The 20,957-nt window shown below is 35.3% G+C and overlaps 1 protein-coding gene across 4 annotated transcripts in view; it reads right to left on the reverse strand.

Moving 5' to 3' along the window:
* The window catches only part of LOC136038230 (KICSTOR complex protein SZT2-like), a 330,409-nt gene that overhangs the window by 262,863 nt on the left and 46,589 nt on the right, over positions 1–20,957 (reverse strand). For 3 of the 4 annotated variants that reach the window (XM_065721331.1, XM_065721333.1, XM_065721330.1), the window contains exons 10-12: positions 17,423–17,561; positions 13,684–13,930; positions 8,429–8,695 (exon numbers count right to left, since the gene is read on the reverse strand). In XM_065721331.1, the coding sequence (XP_065577403.1) occupies positions 8,429–8,695; positions 13,684–13,930; positions 17,423–17,561 (653 nt within the window). The remainder of the gene's footprint in view (positions 1–8,428; positions 8,696–13,683; positions 13,931–17,422; positions 17,562–20,957) is intronic. The other variant, XM_065721332.1, reaches the window with a different exon arrangement.

Below are 20,957 nucleotides of genomic sequence, written 5' to 3' on the forward strand. Positions count from 1 at the left end.
TGTGTCTGTCGAGTGACGTCATGTTTGTGTGTCGACTGACGTCATGTTTTCGACTGACGAAATTACAGACCGGGACATCGGGACACAAATGACGACCGGGACACCGGCACATAAGGAATATAAATGACGACCGGGACACTCAAAGAGAAAGCGACCGGGACACAAGGAATGTTCGATTAGCAATCACCATCAACAAAGCACCGGGACACAAATGACGACCGGGACACAGGGAGTATAAATGACGACCAGGACATAAGTAAAAAAAACTAAAAAAAGTAAAAAAAGGTAAAAACTACAAAAAAACTAAAAAGAAAAAAAAAGAAAAACTAATAAAAAAACTAAAAAAGCTAAAAAAAACTAAAAAAGAGAAAAAAAGGAAAAAAGGAAAAAAATGAAAAATAAAGGAGAAAAAAAGCTAAAAAAATAAAAATAAAAAAAAATAAAAAGAAAAAAAACTAAAAAAAACTAAAAAAGAAGTAAAAACCAAAAAAAACTAAAAAGAAAAAAAGGGGAAAAAATACAAAAATTTATTTCATCATATACCATTTCAAAAACGAATGTATATACAGATCGGGACACCGGGATACAAATGACGACCGGGACACAGGGAATATAAATGACGACCGGGACACAGGGACACAGCAACAACGGGAACGCCGGGGGACACAGGGGGATATAAAAATGACGACGGGGACACAGGGAATGTTCGATTAGCAATCACCATCAACAAAGCTCAAGGGCAATCATTAGAATCATGAGGTATAACTAAAAAAAAATTAAAAAAAAGGTAAAAAACTAAAAAAAAGACCAATTCAAAAACGAATGTATATACAGACCGGGACACCGGGACACAAAAGACGACCGGGACACCGAGACACAAGGAATATAAATGACGACCGGGACACAGGGAATATAAATGACGACCGGGACACAGGGACACAACTACAACGGGGACGCCGGGGGGCACAGGGGGATATATAAATGACGACGGCGACACAGCGAATGGTCGATTAGCAATCACCATCAACAAAGCTCAAGGGCAATCATTAGAATCATGAGGTATAGATCTGAATACGGATTGTTTTCCCATGGACCATTATATGTTGCATGTTCAAGAGTCGGTAAACCTGACAATCTATTTATATGCACAGACAATGGGACAGCAAAGAATGTTGTATATTCGCAAGTTTTACGTAGTTAAAAACATATATATATATATATATATATATATATATATATATATATATATATATATATATATATATATATATATATATATATATATATATATATATATATGTATATATATATATACATATATATATATATATATATTCACAGGTGGGACATAGGGACACAACTACAATGGCGCGTAACTAATATGGCGCGTAATGACTTATGCGCGGGGGGGGCTTGGGGGGGCGCGAAGCGCCCCCACCAACTAGGTTTTGGGGTGGCGCTTTGCGCCACCCCAACAGCTTGTAGTTTATAAGACGTAAAAATGTTCTCACTATTTCGTAACTACTGAAACAATTCAGTGTCTAATTAAATCAGAATAAAAGTCCTTTACCAATAACTGGTTTGAAACTGAGATTAATCCTTTTTAAAAGAATAGATAGATCTTAACTGTTCAAAGACTGAATCACAACTGATGTACCACAATATGTGGTATAATATGGTACAATAAGATTTGACTGGGCGTCAGGACGCAGCGAGTAGAGGGAATTGTAGTTTTTATTTGTTTTTTTTTCTTCAGGAGTTTTAAGTTTTCCTTTACACATTTATTTAAGTGCCTGTAGTTGGCCTCTTGTGGTCATAATATAGCGTAAAGCAGAACAGCCATCTGTACGGTAAGTACAAAATAGGTGAGCAGCTATTTGGAGGCGTGACACCAAAATGGTCTCTGCAGGGGAAAGGAGGTCTCCCAAATATCTTTGAAAGAAGATATCTGATACTTTGTTCTCTTTACTGTAATGTAATTTCCGACCGTCCACGTGTTGTGCGTCGCGAAAAAATTTTTTTTCGTCTTGCCCGTAGCACAATACGCAAAAAAAATAGATACGGAACAATTTGTTGACCAGTGGTACAATTTTAGGGCGTTTTGCAGTACTTTTTCTTCCGAAGCGTTGGCAACACTGCTTTGCAGGCTAGTTCCAGTATTGCATTGACTTGAGGTGAGCGTTCACTCTTCTATATCAGTTGTCCATTCTAGTGCAGTTCTACATGTTAAGAATAAACTTAATGCAGGTCAAGCTGAAATCGTTCCAAATTGTTGCCGTTATTCTCTTAACGCCTTGGCTAGACTTTGTTTAACATAATGTGACCATTTCATTCTTTTTCTGTGAGGTGTTCTGTAAGGTCTTTCTGTAAGGAGTGCGATTTTAATGCTACTGATACAGGCAGGATATTACAGCATTTAATTTTAGTTACTGTTTATATTTTCCTGGTTGATATAGGAATCGTCATGTTATTCATATGTTCAGTGCAACTGATATATCGTCATAGATAGATGTCATCATCTGGTGTCACCATCATCATCGTCATAGATATCGTCATAGGTGTCATCAAATATTTTTTTCTACTTACATGTTTTTTTTTCTTTTTATAGGTCTCAGCATGATGGGTATACATCGTGACAGAATAATAGCCAAGCAAGAAGCAATCATCCATAATGCCTTGGAATGATTTAGCTCTAATCCAAGAAGATTAATGCTGAAGAATATTGATAATTTTTGGTGATTACTTATCAATAAAGATCTCCTAAGTATGATAGAACTTGCTGGTAATGTAAGGTTTTGTGAACTGTAAATATAACTTCAGCTCCCCCCTCTCCCCAAGTCCTTCATCAGAATGGGCTGCCACTCCCATCCCCTGGACAAGAAGCTACTACCATGGTAATAGTTTGTTTTACTTCAAAAATATTGACATTCGTTACAATTTAAGACTAATATTTCCTTTTACTAACCACAAGTACACAAATTGAATAAAAATGAACTAGGAACGTACACAGGAATTTAATTAGGTCAGGGCAGAAAAAACAGAAACAATAGGCGAATTGTGTGGAAAATATAGATGCATCATAGAAAAATTATAAGAAAAATCGTAACAGCCTCAAGATTCCTGGGATAGAGTTAAAGAAGATCAAGCCCTCTTTCCCTGTTCCTGCATTAGTGGAATTCAGCGAAAAAAAATATGAAATACGCCAGGTCAAGGGATTGGCCCCACCCCACGGATCGACCACTAGAAAAAACATCATCATTATCATAAGGAATAAGTTTTGAAACTCTTTACTGGCCTCAATTGTCCATGGTACTTAATTTTGAGCTTTTTAATTCCACAAATCTGTATCTTGGAAACTACTTTTCTGAACTTTATCCACTCTAATACTGGTTACTCCAAAATATTAGATATAGTGTGCAAGTCATTGGCAGATAACCTTCAACTTATAATAAACTACCAATTCAACTTAAAATACATTCTAATAAAACGATCATTACAATCAAAAAGCTTATAATAATCAGTGGGATTGAATCAAAAATTAAAATTGATCGATTATGTTAGGTCTCTATCACAATACGAATGGTATTAGAACAAAGCATATTCCTAACGTCTGCGGACAATAAAAAAAAAATTAAATTTAGTTGATTAAATTCCTTGAATTTGAATATTCAAGGTGTATCGGTGTTTTAAGCATCGACGTGATTTTACTCATGATTTTATTCATGAGGATTGTGGAAGTTTAAGCTACCGTCACTTAACTTAAATTAACAGATAGGCATGATGCAGCAAGGGCTATATTTAATATTTATGGATTGAAATACCAGATGAACTATACGTAGAATGGGCTATAAAAAAAAAGCACAAGAAAGAAATAGAACCCAGAAGGATTGAGAAAAAAAAGATTTTTATTTTCAAGTTCCTTCAATTTAAATTTTCATGGTGCACAGATACGGTTTTAAGGGAGGGACAGAGGGGGCACTTTTCCTGGGCGCAGGAATTTTAGGGGCAAAAAATCTCAAAATAGCAAAACGGTTAGAACCATTTTGCAATTCTTAAAATTTCATTTTATTAAAAGAAGTAGAGAACACAGTGAATAAATGAAAACAATTAATAAATTATTAGTTAATAAAACAAAAATAAATTGAAAAATAATGAAATAGTAATAATTAAATCAAATTAAAGTAACTAATAATAATTAGATTATTAAATTACTTACATAACAAATTAATAAATAATTGAACCCTAAAGTATTAACTAGTAATAGATTGAATATAATTTTGCTAAATTTGGGATGAAAATTTTATGGTACACAGGCAACTAATCAAGATTTCGCCCCGGGCACAAGAGAGGCAAGAATGGCGCACAGTTGTTTTTAGCTATAATAGAAGTTAAAGAGGTGAAAGTCTAAGCTACCTGATAATTGTCCAATTGATAATTGGCTACCTGATAATTTGAGCCAGTCATTCTTGCCTCTCTTGTGCCCGGGGCGAAATCTTGATTAGGCGCCTATCTACCATAAAATTTTCAGCCCAAATTATCAGGTAGCCAATTATCAATTGACCAATTATCAGGTACCCAATTAATCAATTATTAGGTAGCTTAGACTTTCACCTCTTTAACTTCTATTATAGCTTTAACTCTTATATACCGTTACTCAACTGCATTTAATAAATAAATATAATGCTGCAAGGGCTATAATTATGGCTTGAGAGAGCAAGGGGCTATACAACACATAAAAGCCCACAAAACAAATAGAAACCAGACGGATTAAGAAGAAAAAGTTTTTATTTAGTAAATTCCTATACGTTACTTTATAATTCTTTTTTGATTGTTTTTTTTGCGAGGGGGGGATTTTCATTTCGGCAAGATTATGACAATCCGTTTGATTTACAATAAAAAAGAACAAGTTATTGGCAAAAACAAGAGCCAAGAACTCATACGGTACATATGACAAGGTCGGAAAAGCCAAGAGCTTCTGCCCACTAAGTTTCATTACGATCTCTCCACTCTAAGCGTGTTCCAAGATTTCCAGTTTCTCCCTCCAACTCTTTCCAATGTCACCAGATCTGGTCGGTATTTGAAATAAGAGCTCTGAGACACGAGGTCCTTCTAAATATCAAATTTCATTAAGATGCGATAACCCCTTCGTAAGTTAGAAATACCTCATTTTTCCGAATCAAGCATCCTTCCACTCCCCCGAGATGGTCAAATCGGGGAAGCGACTATTTCTAATTTAATCTGGTCGGGTCCCTGATATGCCTGCCAACTTTCAGAGATTGCTATATTGATCACGTATCTAGTTTCGGATCTTCTTCATGTAAAAACTGGCGTGGTCCAAGATTCAAACCTGAGACCTCTCGTACCCTAAGCGAAAATCATACCCCAAGACCACAAGCCATACTTAACAAGAACAATCGTTTCTTATCGACAAATAAAATTCTTCCCAACTATCTTTTTCGCTCGCTCCCCCCCCCCCCCCCAGATGGTCGAATCGAGGAAGAGACTTTTTCTAATTTAATCTAGTTTGGTCCCTGATACGCCTGCCAACTTTCATCGTCCTAGCTTATCTGGAAGAGCCCAAACTAATGAATCCCCCCAACTCCTCCAAAGAGAGTGGATCCGGCCCGGTTATGTCAATAACGTATCTCGGACATGTACTTATTCTTCCCACCGAGTTTCATCCCCATCTCTACACTCTAAACGTTTTCCAATTTTTCCAGTTTCCCCCTCCAACTCCCCCCAATGTCACCGATCCAGTCGGGATTTGAAATAAGAGCTCTGAGACATGAGACCCTTCTAAATATCAACTTTCATTAAGATCTAATCACCCGTTGTTCGCAAGTTAAAAATACATCGTTTTTTTCTAATTTTTCCGAATTAACCCCCCCCCCCACTCCAACTCCCCCAAAGAGAGCCAATCCAATATGGTTATGTCAATCACGTATCTAGGACTTGTGCTAATTCTTCCCATCAAGTATGATCACAATCTCTCCACTCTAAGCGTTTTCCAAGATTTCCAGTTTCCTCCTCCAACTTCCCCAGTGTCAATGGATCCGGTCAGGATTTAAAATAAGAGCTCGGGGACACGAGGTCCTTCTAAATAATAAACTTCATTAAGATCCAACCACCCGTTCGTAAGTTAAAAATACCTCATTTTTTCTAATTTTTAAGAATTACCGATTTAGGTCCCCCCCCCCAACTCTCCCAAAGAGAGCGGATCCGGTCTTATTATGTCAATGACGTGTCTAGAAAATTTGCTTATTTTTCACACCAGGTTTCATCCCGTTCTCTCCACTCTAAGCGTTTTCCAAGATTTGCGGTCAACCCCCCCCCCCCCCAAAAAAAAAAACTCCCAAAGATACTGGATCCGGTCGCGATTTAAAATAAGAGGTCTGAGTTACAAGGTGATTCTAAATATTTTATTTCATTAAGATCCGATCAATCGTTCGTAAGTTAAAAATACCTCATTTTCTTATTTTTTCAAATTAACCGTCCCCCCACTCCCCCAGATGGTCAAATCGGGGAAACGATTATTTCTGATTTAATCTGGTTTGGTCCCTGATATGCCTGCCAAATTTCATCGACCTAGCTTATCTGTAAGTGCCCAAAGTAGCAAAACCGGGACAGACAGACCGACAGAATTTGCGATCGCTATATGTCACTTGGTAAATATTAAGTGCCATAAAAAACAGTAAACTCTACGATGGGAGAATAGAAAGGGGAAAAGAATAGTAAGAACAGGGTTCAGCTATAGAAAATTGTATGACGTTGTGACAACCGAGGAGCAATTGAATGTCTACATCTAAATTCATTGCCATTAAACTTTTTTTACTATCACTTTCTATTATACACGATTTATGGTGTTGGACCACATCCGGCATTCAAAGGAGTGGAGAACAACGCAGCACACTTGGTCAATCCCTGGAGAATGAGGCAACGAGTCTCCGAGCCACTCTGAACCAACTTTGGTCTTTGGCACAAGATCGGTCAAGTTGGAGGTCAACCATTGCTGCCCTTTGCACCCCCAGGCGTAGGGGGATCTAAGTCTAAGTTAAGTAAGTTTTATCATACCTAGTAAGTTTACTTTGGTGATATATAATAGCTCAAAACAAAGGTTTTTGCACAGAGTGTACTTTGTTTTGGACTGAAAGGCTGCAAAACCAGGGGCACAAGAAAGGATTTTGGGGACGATTTTAGAAAGGATTCTATAAAATTAACCCAATATTTGGCTTTAAAGAGGTGCAAAAAAGTTTTGTAACATTCAAATGGGTGCAGTTCTGAAAGAAAATGTTGTGGAATCCCTGTGTTTGTCAAAATAATTACCGACCGTCTTAAAATGGACAAATTCTCACCTATTCCAAAAACAACATAGAACATCCCTTTAACGCCCACATCCTTTAAGATTCAAAGGGGTGCAGACCTGAACTTAGGCACAGAGCCACTCTACTAGTCGAACAAAATCGCTGAATTTCTCAAACAAACAAAATTTTAGCTTCTGTAAGTACCGACATAGGGGCACCCCTTGAGGCTCACGCCTCTTGAGATTCAAAGGGACGAGGTGGACAAAATAAGGAATTCACGTGCTAGTCTTAGAGAACTATTGAATGTTTTAAAATGACAAAATTCCCACCTCTTACATAAACCTGTATAGGAGCACCACTTAAGGTACTTACCGCTCAAACTACCAGTGACACCAAAATAATTATTTATTGATCCGTGGACCCACCTTACGTCTGGTCATTCCTGAAAACCATAATTTACTATGGTTAATATTTTAGTCGTTTCAGAATCATGAAATATTTAAGATAGTACCACATTTCCTGCCACGTTGAACTGTGATAATGAATAAACGAAACTAATAGGTTAAATTTAACGACATTTTCTGCTTATAGAAAATTCAAATATTACCAATGTGTTGACAGTCAAACATATGCAACTTCATCAAAAAGCTTCAGCCTGCCATCTATTCTTAGCTTTATTTTTGCAGGTTTTTCATCAACGTTCCTTTTTTTTAACTTGGTACCCGTTACAACCCAAAACTACACAACAGCATTCACTCAGAGATTTTTTTCATTAAAGCTTAAAAGTTAAGGAAGTCTACACTTAACCAATTCAAAGTATCTTATTTCGTCTTCACTATCCTTAGTACACTGACATTCAGAGGGGTGCACCTCTAGAAAGAGGTGCGAAATGCATGTGCTAGTCAAAGGGAATTAATTTCTTAGAAAGAGGTGCGAAATGCATGTGCTAGTCAAAGGGAATTAATTTCTTGAACTAGCTAAATTCTCAACTCTTGCGAAAGTCAGCAGAGGAACACTCTTATAGGCCGTGCTCCTACACAGTCGAAAGGGGACAGATCCAGAAAATGGTGTAGAGTCACTGTACTATTTAAACAGAACTAATAAATTCCTTAATCTGAAATTCTTACCTTTTACAAAAGCCAACATATGAGTTATTATCCACCAAAACAAAGCTTGAAAAACTGGCTAAAACCCCGCTGAGGGCGGTTCTAGCAACCCTACAGGAAATGACAGGTCGGTACTTCTCTCCTAATGACATAGAGGGTATATTTTTAGATAACGGGGCATCGTGCTCCAGAAGTATGTCTATACGATGGACATGAAACCACCGTGCCCAAGACGGAAAATCAAGAAGAGAGATGGCCCTCCAAAATTGGCCAAATGCACCGAATTCGCTGCAATATTAGAAATTAAGTTATTGAGGAGTGGCATGATACCAACAAAACAAGCTGAAAGGAATTTCATAAATAAACCGCATCTTAAGCAAAAAAAAGTGAAAAAAATTCACTTTACAATTCTTCTTCTCCAGATAATGGCATGAAAGTCAAACAGATAAATAAGTTGTAATATTTAAGAGACGGAAAACCGAGTTGAGAGGTTATCTTCAAAATTCCTTAATTACTTCTAGTTCATAATAGTTTCAAAAACAAATATACTCCAAGGTCAAAAGATACAAACAAACACTGAAAAACATTTTATCAAGGGAAAAAATACCTTAAGCCAAAATAGAAGGAAAAACAGATTCTTAAACCTTTCACTTCTAAATTCTTCTTCTCTAAGAGAAATCAGATGGAAACATTTACAAATAAGATTAATTGTTAGTTTATTAGTGTTAATAAACCCGGGTGTTCAGATATTGACCAGTGTAATAATCTACCAGGCATCTATTGAAACACCGCAAGCATCCCACTGTTTCATATTTTTGAGCGCTTAGGACACTCCTCTGAGTATGGTCTACTTGTCAGCACAAGATTCTGATTTCACAGAACTGCACCTCAACGCACCCCGATTTACTACGCATATTATCCTCGATATTTCAAATCTCAATTTGATGGAAATAATATTACAAGTTTTCGGATTTTCTTATTGGTGCGTAAACACGACGACGTGATTATTACGGTTCAGTTGTATTCCAAGCAAAATTCAACCAGCAATGACCTAAAAAGTCAAGGTAGCCCAAAAATTGGCAATATCTCTTTAGGCTGATAACAAAGGTAAAGAAGTGTATTGTCAATTCTGCAAAAGTCGGTATAAGCAGCTTGGTAGCGCAGTAGGATCAGTGTATACCTTAACTAGCAGACTAAATTTAAAATGGAAACTGTTTCAAAAGATTAAACCAACTACCTAAGTTTTTCATTAGTTCTCTGGAAAGACTACAAACTAATCCGGATTAGCTTTGTCAACGCAGTCCTGGCACAAAGTGGTACATTTGGAAATTTCTTGGCGCAAGTTAATACTTCGGTACACTTTGCTTTTATTTGCTCCTATCTGGCCCCGATACCTGTTCAAGTTTCAGTTCATCGAAAATTGTCTTCCTTTTTAGATGATAAAAACTAATGTCTTGCGGTACAATTTTAGTTGGAAGACTGGCACAGTTTATTTCAAAGCGTTGGCAACGATGATCCAGGTATATACGAAGTTTTTAGTAGTTTTTTTGGTTAGATAAAACGACGTTGCCATTGAATTTCACTTCTCTTCCAAGAGAAATTCGATTAGCAAAAAGCACACAAAAAAATTGCAGCAACCCGGAAAGAGACAACGAAATTTCTTTTGGTTGATTAAAGCGCAAAATATATGTTTTTTCAAATATAATTCTTCAAACTGTTCAAACAACACTCAAAGTTTCCTCATCAGTTCTTTGAAAGCAACAGAATATCATGCAAATTCATATTCGACAGTCGACAGCGAGAGCAGTTCTTCTCTATGGTTTCGAATACTGACCCGTCAAAGCAGGTCAGGGGCGCGGTCAAGAAGTCTTTGACCACCGTTGATTGCGCTCTATCTGGCGCACCCAGTTTACAGACAACATCTTTAATGACGAAATCTGACGCTGTTACAACATCGACAGAAGCTCATGCATCATTAAGCTCCGGCGGAACCCCCGGAGCTGGGGTTCCGCCCCATACTGCTTGCTGAACCCCCTGCCAACATGGCTTAGAAGACAAGGAAGATAGTTTAAAAATTGGTGGACGCTAGTTGAACAAGATTTGAAGCCAGCTGGAGATTTTTGCAAATTTGGCCACAGATGGGACAAATGTTGATTGAGTTCGCCGAAGAACTGGCACAGGGCACTCATGCCGGGAAACCATCATTCAGAAGCTCTGTCTAAATGCCGGGTGAGGCGGAAACGACTGGTCCTGCTGCAAGCACAAGTAAATAATATGATGCAAATAGATCGCAAGTTTTCGGCTATTTTTTCGTTAATAAGACGGTGATGTACCCATTGGAATTCAGTCTGTTTCAAGCAAAACCCAACCAGCAAAATTACAAAATGTCCAGGCAATCCGTACATAACAAAAGTCATAATAGAGGATGCTAATACTTATACAAATGATATTATACAATTACTGTACTTTACAAATAAAAACAAGACAAAAAAAAAAAAAATAATAGTTTATTTAAATAAAGCGATAAATAATAATTAAATGATTAAATAAAATGCTATTTCAACCTTTATTACAGATTTTTTTTAGTGTGTTACTATGTTTGAAACTAAAATTGTAATGTTTCTTTCATGTTATAATCTCAAAGCAGCATTCACCCTGCATAAATAATTTTCTGTGGTCATTGACTAAATTACGTTACGTTAAGCATAGTCTTTTCAGTTAAACATGTCCTCACACTAGAATGGCATAAAAATCCATAAAACCACAATGTTTCATAATCATCGTCTAAAATCTACAAAGTCATCATAAGCAAAGTATTCAAAAATTAAAAACTCTTGATAGAGATCGATATTCAAGCTCTGACCAAGCGCAAAATGCTTTCTATGAAAAGCTTGCTTTCAAAATTTATTAACTGCTCATCTAGAATTTTCATGTTGTTTCGGCTATACTGAACTTTTCCATAATCTGATATAAGCCTACATAGAATAAAATTCTATGCAGAGCTCAAGTCTAATTAGCACTGCCTATATTAACGACAAAATTTGCTTTATAACACAAAAAAAAGTCTTAAGTAATGGTAATGTGAAAGATTATACAGCATAATGTAAGAGAACCAGTAGAGAGATGTATGCATGCTTCCCAATAACAAATAGCCCGGCAAGAGAAGATTTACATTTTCTGTATTTTTCATTGTGTTGTTTTGGGATTTTATATTGTAGTGTTTTGTTGTTTATTTTTATGTTGGTTCAGAATAAAGAATATATATTGGAATATCAATGAATTCTTCAGCAAACTTCAGCAAGAATTTGTGGTTCAAATATGCTTCAAATTTACTAAATCTTCGAAAGGTAAGTAAATTACGGTCTCTCATACAATTACTTAATGAAAAGTCAAGCTTTTCAAAAACAGCAAAGTTACAACTTACAGACTTCCATAATATTTGCAGAAATTATCATAGCCATAATTGCCAGATAAATTTGTTGCAAGTAAAACATGGCCTCTTATCTACATTTAGAATCCAGAATTCAGGTGACTCCTTAACTTTCAAGAGACTAGACTCTTTCAAATCTTTACTACCGACATAGCGCTAGACGCAGATTCTTAGTAAGAAGTTTTCAGAATATCGATGCATTATTTGGTTATATCATCTTCAAGGAGAATCTTCCATATGGTATTTTATTCAACTGAATCGAAGGCGATAATACAACCAATGAAAACTTTGATGAAATAAAATTTGCAGTTTTTACATCGTTGCATAATTAAATCAAATCAATAAATAACTTTTTTTAACTGAAAGTAAGGAGCAACATTAAAACTTAAAACAAATAGAAATTATTATGTATATGAGGGGGTCGCCCCCTCTTCAACACGTTGCTATTTACGCTAAAGTTTTTCAGTACTTTAAAAATAGTTTCTTATTGTTCTAATTAAACGACCCTTGTATTTAGGTGTCGTTTTCAAACTTGGGACAAAATTTTAACTTAGGCGTAAAGAGCGAAGTGGTGAGGAGGAGCCTCTCTCGTATACGTAATAATTTCTGTTGCGTTTTAAGTTTTAATAATCCTCTTTACTTTCAGTTGGAAAAAACTTTAATTTCTTTAATCTAAACTCTAATCTTTTTAATTTCTGACCGTTTTTGAAACAACGCCAGGAAATCTGCCCCCTCCACAGAAAACTCCCTCTCCCCACGAAAATATCCTCTGGACAAATAAATCCCGGTGAAAATTTACCCCAGACAATTACCCTTAACATCTCCACGAATAAAATTGAGTTGGTAAAGAGAAAGCAAGACAAATAAAAACAAATTTGTACAGAAATTTTGGCAAATTCCCCCACTGTAAAATTGCCCCTGAAAACTTACCCCCTGGAAACTTTCCTTCCCAAGGAAACTTTTTCCTGCAAAATCACCCCAGAAAAAAAATTCGTCCTCCCCTCCCCACCGGAAAAATGTATGCATGCTTCCCAATAACAAATTTTATACGTAAACAATGGGCAATTTTTTTTTTACTTAGAGACCATTCCCCAGGGACCGTGGGGGATCATATTATCTCCAAAGGCATACTTATTGGGTCCCTCAACTATGCTGAACAAAATAGCTATCTAAAAACTTTACAGACGATTTTGGGGAAAAAAGGGGGCGTGGGAGGGGGCCTAGTTGCCCTCAATGGTTTTTGGCCACTTAAAAAGGGCGCTAGAACTTTTAACTTTCTTTCGAATCAACGATTCTTTTGATATATCTATTAGCATCAAAATTCAGTTTTTTATAGTTTCGGTTACTATTGAGCTGCGTCGCTCCTCACTTACAGTTCGTTACCACGAACTGTTTGACAGAGGGCAAAATCTGATCTTATCACCCTCTGCTGGACCAAAATCCAGACTGGACTTGCCACATTCGCCTATCTGTTGGATCTAAGAATCTCTGTAGCACTATCGGCGAATAATATGGTTGCAATGTCAATGAGAGATCTGCCTCTATAATTAGCACACTGCCTTTTCAGCTTTTTGAAAACAGAATGACTGAGATTTTCTAATCCTATTGGGAATCCTTTTCCCCAAATTTTTGTAAAATTACCGAAACATCCGTAAAACTTAGAAGAAAGGAGATGAAACATAAATTTCAGTGCCGTAAGACCGGAAAATTTTATGGGAGAATCTAAACACTTGTTCTCCATAAGTACATAGCGACCTTGTAATTGAGCTCATTGGGTAATTCATATGGTCTTTTGTTTCAAAGTATATATAAAACTAATATAAATAAACTAAAACAAACATCTAACCTTGAATAAAAAGTGGGCAATAGTGTATTTTGTGGAACATAGAGCAGTGGAATTCCACTCTTCACTCCCTCTGGAACAGTATAATGTGCAGAATCTTTTGTGAATTGGTGAAGCTGTTGGAGCTCTTGACCCGTTTCTTTTAAATTCTTCACAAGCTGCCAATATTGATGGAAAGTTGTCAATCTGTATGGAGATCTTATTGGCTTTTTAGCTTTACAGGTGATATCATGCAAAAACTCGTAGGGACCTTATAGAAGAAAAAATACGTTTAGTTCAGTTTTGCACTTACGTTTTTTCTCACATAACTCTTTATCATCACTTGTGCACTGTTTTGGCTGAGGAACTTGTGTTCAGTTTACATTTTAGCTCAAATTACTCGAATATTAACAAAATGTGGCCAAATGATCTGATGGAGCAGAATAGCCTTAAATAAAAGTTTTACAATAGACTGCATCTCCACTTGAAATGGTCTTCCGAGAGAGACTATCCCTAAAAACCCGTCTGTCCAATCCCTGAATCACCTGTCCATCGCCAGAAATTAAAATAAGTAACAAGTTGAGCTCTGCACTTTAAGCCTGAAGTTTTTAGTGGCCATAAGACAAATCATAAAAATAAAAAAATAAAAACAGCTGAACTCAAAAGAAGCACTTGATAATTGAACATTCACAAATTAATTACTAAACTGTTTACTATATAATTATTTAACATAATTATCATGATCTGGATTTGTCCCAGTTAAAGATAGGAACGGGAAAAGAATTTGTGATGCAAATACAGAAGAGAGAATAATGAGGATTTTTTTGCCAAGACAGTGAACGATAAAAAAAATCACAAAAAAAAATTTTTGTATCACAAAAAGAATTTGTGATAAAAGAAAATTGATAAAGAGAGATGGGTCAGAGCATATAAATTACTGAAGATTAAGAGTCTGATTTCTGAAAAAGAGGAAGTACCTAGCGATTTTAGGAAAAGTCTAAGAAAAGTGATAAAGAGTGAGTGTGATAATTATAAAGCCATAAGCTTGGTTTCTGCAGAAAGGAAAATACTTATTATGATGATACTTAGACATGCAATAGACTTAGTTTTAGGAGCTTCTCAGGAGGATGTAAAGAGACTTTGAATAGATTGGGATGGAGGATGAGTGTACGTAGCTCTGCTGGCTTCAGGCGTCTTGGTGCTGCAGTGAATTGTTCATAGTAGCAGTAGTCATACAAAAGATTACTAGTGGTATAAATGGCTTTTAAATGCATAGTACAAATTAATTATTTATAACACAAATTAAATAAAATTATTTTAAGAAATAAGGATTAAATGAGAGGCGTTCACCACTTTTCCACGTTGGTATTTTCCACGCTGATTTATTCTCAAAAGAAACGTATTCTGAGGGCAAAATCCTACCTTATTTACCCTCCCCATTTTAAATCACATACAACGACAAGTGTTATACAGGTTAGGGCTGCTGAATAGCTTTGTTAATTCTTCTTTCCAACGCTAGCGCCAGTTCCCGCTCTTATAACTTTTACTTTCTCTTTGGATCCATCCTCAAATAGCTTCCAACATTCGATTAAAGTAAAGTATGAGCCGTACACAAAATTTTAATAAGAATAAAATTTGAATTTTTCAATTTTAATCTTTAATTTTTCTAAATTTTAAATTTTTAAAATATTTTAATTTTTCAATGAGATTTTACATTTTACGAAACTACTGAAAGTAAAATTTTGTTTTCAATTAGAAAGTAAAATTTAAAAATTTCAAATTAATAAAAAAATGAATACGAGTTAAGGTAAAGTATGAGTCGCACATCCAATTTTATTAAGAGTAAAATTGGAATTTTTCAATTTTAATCTTTATTTTTTCAAAAAAATTATTTTTGTCCTAATATTTTAATTTTTCAATGAGATTTTATATTTTACGAAAATACTGAAAGTAAAATTTGTTTTCGATTAGAAAGTAAATCTATAAATTTCAGATTAATAAAAATTCAACACGAGTTAAAGTAAAGTATGAGCCGCACATCCAATTTTACTAAGAGTAGAATTTGAATTTTTCAATTTTACATTTTAAAATATAAAAGAAATCAAATATAAATTTTTTTTTATAACCTCGAAGTTGGTTCGCGCATTTTGGGACCATTTTTAAGGACGTGTTATATTTTTGAATTTAAATTTGGATTTTTCAATTTCAATTTTTCAAAATTTTTTATTTTTGATTTTTTGACTTTTTGATTTGAATTTTCAATTTTTATTTTTAATTTTTCAAAACCTTTAATTTTTGTCCCAATATTTTAATTTTTCAATGAGATTTTAAGTTTTACGAAACTACTGAAAGTAATTTTTTTTGAATTAAAAAGTTAAAATTATAAGTTTCGGATTAATAAGAAATTCAATGCGTGTTATCTAGAAAAGGGTGAGATACTGGAACGACACGAATCTCGGCTATTTGAGAATCTCGGATTTCGCTAAAAAAAATGCAAGAGAAAAACAAAATTATCTATTAAAAATTGTAGAAGCCCTGGATTAATTGCAGGAGCATATCCAGATATGTACAAATTAGAACAAAACTGGTCAAGAAATAGCAGCAAAACTATATTAAGGTTTTAAGCTTTGAGCAAAGTAATAAAGCATTAACTGGTATATATGGCGCGTTATAAGGAACAGAATAGGTTAAATGTCAAGAAGTAGAGAATAAAACATGTTTTTATAGCCTCAAAATTGGTTGGCATATTTTGGGACCATTTTTAAGGAACATGTTATATTTTTCAAAAATATCGAATTTTTCCTTTTTAATTTTTCAAAATTTTTAATTTTGTCATTTTGATTTGAACTTTTCAATTGTAATTTTTCAAAATTTTTCATTTATGTCTTTTTGATTTGAATTTTTCAATTTTGATTTTTAATTTTTTCAAAATTTTTAATTTTTGTCCCAATATTTTAATTTTTCAATGAGATTTTATATTTTACGAAACTAACGAAAGTAAAATTTGTTTTCAATTAGAAAGTAAAATTTATTAATTTCAGGTAAATAAAAATTCAACACGAGTTATCTAGAAAGGAGTAAGATGCTAGAACGACACAATTCTTGGCTATTTGAGGATCTCTGATTTCGCTAAAAAATGCAAAAGAAAAACAGAATTATCTATTAAAAATTGGATTAATAGTAGGAGCATATTCAGAAATATGCAAATTAGAATAAAATTGGTCAATAAATAACAGCAAAAACTATTTTAAGGTTTTACGCTTTGGGCAAAGACTTAGAGAATAAAATATTTTTATAACCTTGAAGTTAGTTTGTGTATTTTGGCAACATTTTTAAGGGACGCGTTATACGTATATATATATTTTTAAGGCATTGATAAAAACGGTGTCAACGGTGAAAAAACTCAAATTTTGTTTTCGCACCACTTTCACCGGCAAAAGCAAACAAAGTTTGCTACACACTCCACTATGTCATAGCACTAAAAATTTAGGAAAAAATAGTAAAAAAAAAGTTTGTAGGCTGAAATCTTCTGTTTCTTTTGGCCGCACAGACTCAAAAGAACTTAAAAGCTGCCCATTTCATAGAAACCTTTCGTATTTTGTAAATTGAACTGATTTCAATTGCAGCTGTTGGAAAGAAATACATAGAAGGTAATATACATGTTTTTAATAGATTGCCGTTTCGATTATCCAGTTTTTTATGTTGATTGTCAATCATAAGCTGAATATTTAGCGGAGAGTGTATATACTGTCTATATACTTACCAACAACGTAGATTTCACACATGACTCCAGATGAATCATCGGGAAACGCTGATTTGATCACATATTCAATTGTGATGTCTGTTCTCCATAATAGAGCCAGGTCCAGTTGAATCCTGTTATCATCCTTGATTGAAAAACCCTATAAAAACAAATCATAACAAGAAAACATACCCATGGAACAGCTAAACTTAGTTGGTACATCTATAAACTAAAAAAAAAATATCACACTATAAACGAAACGTCTTTACTGTCGACGTTGATATAAGTCTGATTGATAATCCGAATAACATAAAATGTTAGAGCCCAGGCCAACTGTAATTAAATCTATTCGTAAGTGCTCAGACCTTAAATATAGCAGACAAAATTTCATAGGCGACAGTGGTTTTCATATAAAGGGGGAAATGAACATATAGAAAGAAAGGCCTAAACTTATTCAGGGGAGGGGCAGATTCATTAAAGAATTGTGTATTCAAAAACATAGGGAAAAATCAACATATAAACCCTTCAATCAGTCAACAAGCTTAAAACCAAAGCTTAAACCCATAAGCGTCTATATTGCTGTGATCCACGTAAAAGATGTGCATCAATTTATCCCAATTTTGGGTAATCAGCATGCCAATGTCGATCTTATCACATCAAAAGTTGATAGTCAAGACATTATCTTAAACCTTAGTTCCTCCAGTGCCATCTGTAGCGCATAGGGCATCCATAAAGCCTCTCCATTCATCACGCACACCTGACACTGCGACGATATCCTCCCATTCAGGTGTCAGTGAGATTTTAGCTATCTTCCGATCCCAGTCTAGTGTACTGCGCAACGCGTTCGCTGGAGGGCCTCTTCTACGTCTACTGTAGAATTTCCAGCAGTGTGCTATGCTAGAGAGACGACTTTCGATCATCCGCAGCACGTGTCCAAGATAGGCCAAGCGTCTTTTCCGAAAATATTCGTAACAAGCGGCTGGCTGTTCCTTTGACGAATTTACTGTTAGTGACTTTCTGCTGACAGCGAACCTAAAGCATACTTCTAAGTCATCTCGAAAGCCTATATGCGCTTCTCCTGTTGCTAGTTCATCTCCCCACATTCACTTGAATATAGCAATATAGATTATAATAGAGTTAAAATTATAATCTGAATATAGTCAGATTATAATAAGGTTAAAAGAGTTAAAAAGAGAGAGAGGCAGATAAAGATTAATGAGAAAGTAAAGATAGCTTATGGTGTGAATAACCCTAGAGAGTTTTGGTCGGTAGTTAAATATTCAATTCAGGGCCCGGGAATAAGAGATGTCCAACCAGTTGAGACGTGGCTAAATTATTTTGAAAATAGGGAGTCAGAATATGTCAGGGCGAATGAGTCGAAGGATTAAGAGGATAGAGAATTAGTTCTATGGACGGTAACATATCCTTCAAGACAGAATGATAAATATTTAATTTTGAAAAAGATTAATGGTAATCCGAGTCCAGGAATAGATGGTATATCTACAAAGACCCTAAGCTTAGGAAGGACAACTTTAATACCCATTTCGGCCGCAATTTTCTCGTTTGTAATGAAGAAAGCATGTTGGCCTCGTTCATGGGACACTTCGGTAGCAGTGCCTCTTTTTAAGAAAGGTCATAAGAAGTTACAAGAAAACTTTATGTCTACCTTTACGGGAAATATGGTATGTAAATTGTTTTGTAAGGTTCTTGAAATAAGGCCAAGAGATTGGTTGGATAAGGAGGAAATACTTAGCCCGTTTCAAATGGGATTCAGATCGACATTCCGCACTATTGACCATATTTTTACTTTGGATATACTGAGAAGGATATATGCTAGAGGACAAAATGGTCGACTGTTCGTAGCATTTTTAGACCTGAAAAGGGCTTCTGACTCGGTAAATAGGAGATTATTAATTGAGAGTCCGTTAGAAATAGGTTTGCCGTCTTGTTTAGCAGCGATAATAGCAGATATGTATCGTGAAGTTTGTTGTGAAGGTTATGGAAAAATTTTCTAGGCTGGTTATGTTTCACGGGGATGTAAAACAAGGATACACTTTATCTTCTAAGCTTTTTTCCTTGTTTGTTATTGGTTTATATAGTTTTATGAAAAGTAATGGAGCCCCTTTTGGATTGGTTTAGGCCATGGGTCGGCAAACCATGGCCCGCGATTCGACTTGGTGCAACCCGCAATATCCTCACCGCATTGCACCTGGCGGACCATGTTACACATCATACCAATACACAATGGAATGAAAGGGGGTACCATTTAGCATTCAGCCATCTAGCATTCTCGGAAAAATCCGTAAATACCATCAAGCATAGTTAGTTTGATGTTTAACCATCCAGACAAATCTTTTTGATATGTTACAATTTTTTCTGAGTAAACCTACCACAAAGTTTGAGAAATGCCCCCAAAAAAACATTTTGCCTTTATATTTTCTTTGTTTAGTCTTTTTTAGTCTTTTTTAGTTCAGTAGAATTTAGTGTTTGTGGTAGCAAGTGAAAGTCGAATTATCTGGTCACGTTATGTGGCTATCTTGCGCCCAAATATTCAGAAGAAAAAAAATAACGCTTGATTTTGAAGATGACTGTCATCTGGCATAGAGATAGTGGGACAGGAAAAAATGGTGCACACTGGGACATATCCCAGCGTGTAGCTGATGACACTCATCAAAATCAAGGGATTTTTTTCTTTCTAAAGCTAATTTTCAGCAAAAGGGATTAAGTACATCCAGGTTGTCAAAAGAGCATAGATACAATATAATAATAATAATAATTTATTCCTCACGCCTCTCAATACAAATGGTCTCAGGAACAGAATAAGGTATTACCTTTCAATTTTTGGGGACTAGAGAGAGAGTAAAACTAAATCAAAAGGTACAATACAAATCCAGATTGCGAAAAGGGTGTGTGTCCAATATTTCAGGAAAAAAAGGGGGTACGCTGGAACTTTCAGAACATATTATTGGGGATATGTCCATCCAAGTTTGCCATAGGGGCATATTACATCATCATAGGAACAGATAAAGGTATTAAAATGAAATTTCAAGACCTGATGAGGGGTATTTATAACTAAATATGGATATTAAAATGGCCTGTCTGCAAGTACATTAACTGTTAGGAAATATTGCGCTGTATATTGAACAAAATCAAAATGCACTCTACGCATGCAGGTTGTCAAAAGAGCATGTGAACAATATCTGAGGAACATCTGAATGTAATAGATTGACCCTTTGAGGGTTAATACAACAACTACTTATGCAATTAGTACTACTGCTATTGCAGCTTTTCCAAGCTCTGACTGCTTCCAATTGTTTGAATTTGTGACTAATTGCAACTGCAAATACTTGTGAGTGTGACTGATTATGACTGTAACCCCAACTACTTGTAACTACAATTGCCAATGCATATGACTTTGACTGCATCAACTACTTTGCTATAGGAAAAACAAGACAATCACTCAGAACTGGAACAAAGCCAAAGAAGCAGGGATGAACTGGCTGGTAGGCTCAGTAGAAATACATAGTTATACATAGGCCTATATTTTATTTCTTAT

Source organism: Artemia franciscana, chromosome 17 (genome assembly GCF_032884065.1).
Source record: "Artemia franciscana chromosome 17, ASM3288406v1, whole genome shotgun sequence".
Taxonomy (NCBI): Eukaryota; Metazoa; Arthropoda; class Branchiopoda; order Anostraca; family Artemiidae; genus Artemia; species Artemia franciscana.